At 30.1% G+C, this 6007-nt stretch overlaps 1 protein-coding gene across 1 annotated transcript; it reads left to right on the top strand.

Moving 5' to 3' along the window:
- The first annotated feature begins 1241 nt into the window (after positions 1–1241).
- LOC120262065 (ubiquitin carboxyl-terminal hydrolase 23-like) lies at positions 1242–3384 on the top strand. Its single transcript, XM_039270122.1, has 7 exons — positions 1242–1332; positions 1789–1952; positions 2102–2440; positions 2554–2673; positions 2791–2998; positions 3165–3262; positions 3361–3384. Exons 1-7 carry the CDS (start codon positions 1242–1244, stop codon positions 3382–3384), a joined length of 1044 nt encoding a protein of 347 aa, XP_039126056.1.
- The last annotated feature ends 2623 nt before the right edge of the window (positions 3385–6007 follow it).

Here is a 6007-nt window from a genome sequence, read left to right as displayed (position 1 = left end):
ACAAAACACATAACTGAATACCAAACTCAGGATCTCTTCTCTGCAGCACCACATTCATGGCTTCAATCATCTGCTAACACCTAGTTCTACTCAAACTTGAAGAACTAGAGCATTTGGTATAAATAATTCTAAGTTGATCTGCTAATTCCATTAGGACAGTGCTTAATTTCGGATATAAGGCAGGTGTTCTAATTTGATGTATATATACATATTATCTAACAAACTTATCTATTGAATATTACTCCTACTACAACTTCAACTATCATACTATATATATATATATTAGTAACTGAAACTCCTAATTCTAACGCGATTGGCACAGTGCTTTAGACATAACAAAGGTGTGCAAATTTGATATTATTTATGAGAAAGATGATGAATAGTAGTACTAGTTTGAACTCTTATAAACAAATTAAGAGTTTTAGTTCTATTAAAATTTGAAGTGCAATACTTTCTATCTTTTATTTTTTTTATAATAATATATATATATATATATATATATATATATATATTGTCTATATATATTGACAAGGTAAATAAACCACATTTATTATATATATATATATATATATATATGAAATGTTTATGATATGGAAATCTTAATTGTAAGAGACCTGCATTGATTTGGAATTAATTAATAGGGTCTGTCCACTATTCTTCTTATGCAGAGAATTCTTCTGTTTTTCCAATGAATAACTCTCCCAAGAAGACTCAATTATACATTGTGAGTGAAATATTGATAGTTATTTGTTTTTGGTTTCCTCCTTCTCCTTCTCTCTCTATATATATAATATGTGCTTAATTTTTTTTTTTTTTAATAATAGACGACAAGCGTCTTTTTTGTGCTTAATTTTTTATCTTCAATATATGCTTGATTTTTATTTTCAGGGTGCTGGTCTTTGTAACGGGGGTAACACTTGCTACATGAATGCTGTTCTTCAATGCCTAACACACACAGTACCGCTCGCCAAACAAGTGTTGACCTTTTCGCACAACATGAATTGCACATTTAGAGGTACTTAATTAATTAAGGCATATTTTTTTTTACTGTTTTTATGGATATTAATTAATTGACACACGTAATATATATATATATATATATATATATATATATATATATATATATATATATATATATCACTTTGTAATTTGTTGGTTATTTTAAATCTAAAGGGGGAAAAGAAGATGAAGAAGAAGAAGAAGAAGAAAAAAAAGAAGAAGAAGGACATCCAACATGTACAATGTGTGCGTTTACAAACCATTTGTTTGATGCCCTTTATCTCACTGGTCAGTCAAGTTTTGAACCGAAAAGCTTCATCAATAATCGGAGAGGTATACTTTCTTCTTTAATTTGTATATAGTTCAATTCATGAATATATGTATAACAATACTTGTACACATATTTTTTGAGATTTGAATATAATACATGATAATATTTCATAAACTATAAACCAAAAACTTCTTAGGGATCTATTGATGCTACGTTTTTTGTATTATAAGATATTGATATTTTTTTTAGGGAAATAGGTTTGAATCTTAGCTCATACATGGTGAAGGTATATAAGCCTCTGCACACCTCTAATGTTGCTTGCCCATGTTTCATAATAAAATAAAATAAAATAAATAATAATAACAACAATAATAATAATAACAACTACAAATATATATTTAATTAGATGATCATGTAACTCCAGATCAGAAATTTTTTTTTTTGAAGGAATTAATTAGAACAAGAAAGAGAAGAGTTTTTTGGAATTAATGGGTTGAAACTTCTATTGAAAATTGCAGAAATATCATTAAATTTTGTGGATGGGGAGCAAGAAGATGCTCATGAGTACCTTCAGAGCTTGCTGACAAGCATCCATGAATGTTGTGTGAGATTATCCAAAGTAGCATCCATGGATTCTGAAAGCCTAATCACTCAAGTTTTCGGTGGCAGACTTCGTAGTCAGGTATAATGTTCTTCCTATTTTTATCTAGGATATGTATATATATATATATGTCATATGCTACCCAAATATTTATTTTATGAAAACCAAATTAAATTTAACTTTTTTTTTTCTTCTTCATTGTTCATGCTTAACTAAATCTATGGTTGCAGACTAGGTGTTGTGATTGTGGCCACAAATCCGAAACATTTGAACCAGTAACAGACTTAAGTCTAGAGATCAGTGGTGCAAATGACCCCTTCTCTGCCTTTGAGTCATTTACAAGACTTGAAATGATTGATGATCCAGAGAACAGGTTCACTTGCAGTAACTGCAATGCCAAAGTGACAGTGGAGAAGCAGATGACAATAGACAATGCTCCACAAGTCCTAATTATTCATTTGAAAAGATTCAGCTTCAATGGAAACATCATTAAGAAAAACTTTCAAGAAGTTGACTTCTCATTGTCCATGAACTTGTCTCCATTTGTCAACAATCATGTAGAAGAAGCAGTAAGTGCATTAATATATCTCTTTCAAACTTGCTAAATACTTAGATATATATATATATACATGAGTCAAATCACTTAAACATGCAACATGCATTATTAATTAATTGTTTGCAGGGAGATCTAAACTACAGATTATATGCAGTCATTGTGCATTTGGGTTCTCCTTCATATGGACACTATGTATCCTTTGTTCATTCTGACAAGAAAAACTGGTACCTAATGAGTGATGAAAAGGTAATTAATTAATTAATTAATTAGACATACTTGAGAACTGATCAGATGAAACATACCAAAATTAAGACTGAGATTTATTTATTTAGATGCTGAAGATGAACGACAATATTCTTGCAGGTGATGATGACAAGATTCGAAGAAGTGAAGAAGCAAAAAGCTTACATTCTTTTCTATGTGAAAGAGGGAATTTCTTCATCATCTGTGAAAGAATTCATGATTGAAAGGTTTAAAAGAAATTTTAAAGCAGAAGAAGAGAGTTGCAGCTCCAGCACATCTGATGAGAGTGGTTGTATTTCTGATGAAATGTCCAATGTTTGCAGTCCTAGTAAGTGCATACATATATATATATATATGCCTGACCGTGCATGTCTTAATTGTTTCGATGTATTAATTGTATTGTATTTAAGTTAAATAAGAGTATGTATATATGGAGAAAAAGGTACGTAATTGTTTTTATTTATTATTATTTTTTTTATTTTTTTTGCTTGCAGAGGTTGATGAGAAGAGTTTGCATGACAAGAAGGCAGACACAGGTGAAGATGAAGAGGTGAGCAACAAGAATGAGGAAGATGAGAAGAAGAAGAGGAAGGTAGTCTAATTTTACAAACTTGATGGTTGTATACGTAGACCAAATTCTGTGGGTCCTCCTCTTCTGTCTCTGACCATGCATGCATGGTCTTCTTGTAGGCTTTTGATCTCAAAATCAGTTGAAATTTTTTAGTAAATAAAATGTCTATATAGAAGATTGATGGAATAGGAATTAATTAATTGTTTTTTGTTATTTTACCCTTTTAATAATAAATACCATGTTAATTTCTTTGAAACTTATTTTTGACTCAAAGTTTCTCTTGCTATTTTAGTTTACTGCAACTCTGCAAGTGTTGGAGCACTACAAATTAGTTGAGAATGAATTATTGCTAAAACAAAGTTTACATTATGCATGGGGAAGAAGGAATCACCGTAGCATCCGTTGGAAGGAGTTTTGGAGCACGACTAAAAATTATTATTGCTTTGCTTTCTTAATCCTACCTTTTGTTTCTCTATGTTTCTCATTCTTGTTATGCTTTGTAATTTTTAGTTGAAAAGTAATAAAACAAATTACAGTAGATAACTAAATATAAAAATTGGTCTAGCGGTATTGATTCCAATTTGTTTATCGATTATGCAAGTATTACCTTTTTTTTTTTTTTTGCACATTGTGATGAATTACCACATGACTATTTAGTGAATTTTTTATTATTTTTGTATAAAAATAATAATTAAAAACATGTTTAAAATTTTGAGTAAATTTACGGACAAACTTTACAAATATAACTATCTTTAAATATTAATGTAGCACGACCATTACTTCAGTTCTTCATGATACTTATTTATTATAATATACTAAAAATTTCAAGTTAAATATTTAATTAGTTTTTCTATAATTTAAATTAATTTTATAAAATTTAGAATAATAAATTAAAGTTTTAAATATTTTAATTTAATTCTTAATCAATTTTATACTTTTTTTTTCTTTCCAAATTATTATGCTATCTTCTTCAACAACCTATTTTAAAAAAATTGTCGTATTTTTTCAAAAATTAATCTACGATTATTTTTAAATTATAAATAAAAAGTTTTAAAAAATTTATTTACATTGGATAAACATTAACTTTTATTAAACAAGTTAGAGGTCTAATATTAAAATTTATTTTCAGGTCTAATATTAAATATATATATATCAACATTGATTTTGAAACTAAAGGTTCAAACTTCAAACCCTCATCATTTAACAGAAAATAATTAAGACGTACGTGCTAAATATAAAATCGAAAATCTTTACCCATAATTTTCCTACATAACTTCATGAAAATAAAAATTACGGACTACCAGAAAACACCCCTTGTACAAACTCTGACACTTACCTAACCACGTGAATGACATTGTTCCACAAAAGGAAAAAGGTCTTTTTCTTACTTTCCCAAAATACCCCTATAAAAAAATAAAGTTAAAATTAATAAGAAAATAATTCCAAAGTACCATGTAACAGCTGATCCAAAAACCAAAGAATTCTCTCCCCAAAAACAAAGCAAAAAAGAAGCACTAACAACGAGAACATCCTCACCCTTCAATTCTTTGTGAGATCCGTTTGCTATCCCGAGGCAACACTAGATTTGCAGTTCTTTCTCATCGGTTCACGTGAGCCACCTTTCTCTCAAACGTTATATTATTTCAATAATAATTTTATTATTATTATTTTTTTAAAAAAAGAACTAAAACTTTCCTTTTTTGTTTTTTATAATCGAACTGTAGTTTCTCTTTCTCTCGTGGGTAATTACGTCACACGGTCAAAAAAAAAAGTAAAAGCTCTCAAAGGTCCTTTTTCATCTTACGCAATGACAATTGTGTCTTTTCACTGTCCTTTTCATCCTATGTAATGACACGTATGTCCTTATTGTTTCTCTCTAATTTCGGATTGTGGGTCCCACTCCTTTCTCCTACCGTTCATTCATGCAGCTCATCATCTCAATCGTGCAGGCGGACGGTCACGATTCAAAGTTCAAAACTGACGTAACTGCCCTCGTGTGGGTTAAAGAACTGATAGGTGAGAACCTCGTCATTAATGAAAACTGTCAAGGGCATAAACGAAATTTAACAAGGGTGCCGAACTACTTCCCACGTGTAGCCCACTGGAAAGACAGCAGTACACGTGGCTGTTAACCAGTCTGTCTGCACCGACACCTGCCATTCGCCAGATACCACCGTACAACTTATGTTTATTATTATTATTATTATTATTATTCTATATAAAAATAATGGCTTCGAAAAGGACGTGATAGGTAGTCCGACTTATCTTTTTTTGTTGATAAACAGATTCATTTGATAAGAACATCTGCTTATCAGGCAATGACAGCTATATCACATTACAACTGGAAGGCGACATGTGGGGGGCCTTCCTAAGCCTAACATAGCATGCTATAAATTCACCCTCAAAATTATATATAATTTATATCTTTCTATTAATTTTATTACTAAATCAACAAATATATTATTTAAAATATTTTTTTAATATTTTTTTCAAAAAAATAATAAATAAAACCGTGTGGTGTGGTGTGCGAGTAATGCGTTGAATTTAAAAATTCAAAATTCAAAAAAAATTATAAAATAAAATTATAAAAAGGAGAGTGATGACGTGGCGGGGGCTGCGAAGGGTAAAACAAAGTGAGAGAGGAAATGACGAATAAGGCCCTTTTGTCATCCTCGAAACCGACATTGGGCGACCTTCCCGAAATGCCCTCTGCTATATGACAGGGAGTTGAAGGGATTTGACAGGATTGCCCTCGGTTTATTTGAA

Source organism: Dioscorea cayenensis, chromosome 1, assembly GCF_009730915.1.
Source record: "Dioscorea cayenensis subsp. rotundata cultivar TDr96_F1 chromosome 1, TDr96_F1_v2_PseudoChromosome.rev07_lg8_w22 25.fasta, whole genome shotgun sequence".
NCBI lineage: Eukaryota > Viridiplantae > Streptophyta > Magnoliopsida > Dioscoreales > Dioscoreaceae > Dioscorea > Dioscorea cayenensis.
This window is presented reverse-complemented; position numbering and strand designations above follow the sequence as displayed.

Excerpts from the sequence above, each read along its gene's own strand:
- LOC120262065 (XM_039270122.1), top strand. The coding sequence starts at position 1,242 with ATGTGTGCGTTTACAAACCATTTGTTTGATGCCCTTTATCTCACTGGT. Across the intron at positions 2,674-2,790 it reads ACCTAATGAGTGATGAAAAG|GTGATGATGACAAGATTCGA; the intron begins GTAATTAATTAA and ends ATATTCTTGCAG. Across the intron at positions 2,999-3,164 it reads GTCCAATGTTTGCAGTCCTA|AGGTTGATGAGAAGAGTTTG; the intron begins GTAAGTGCATAC and ends TTTTGCTTGCAG.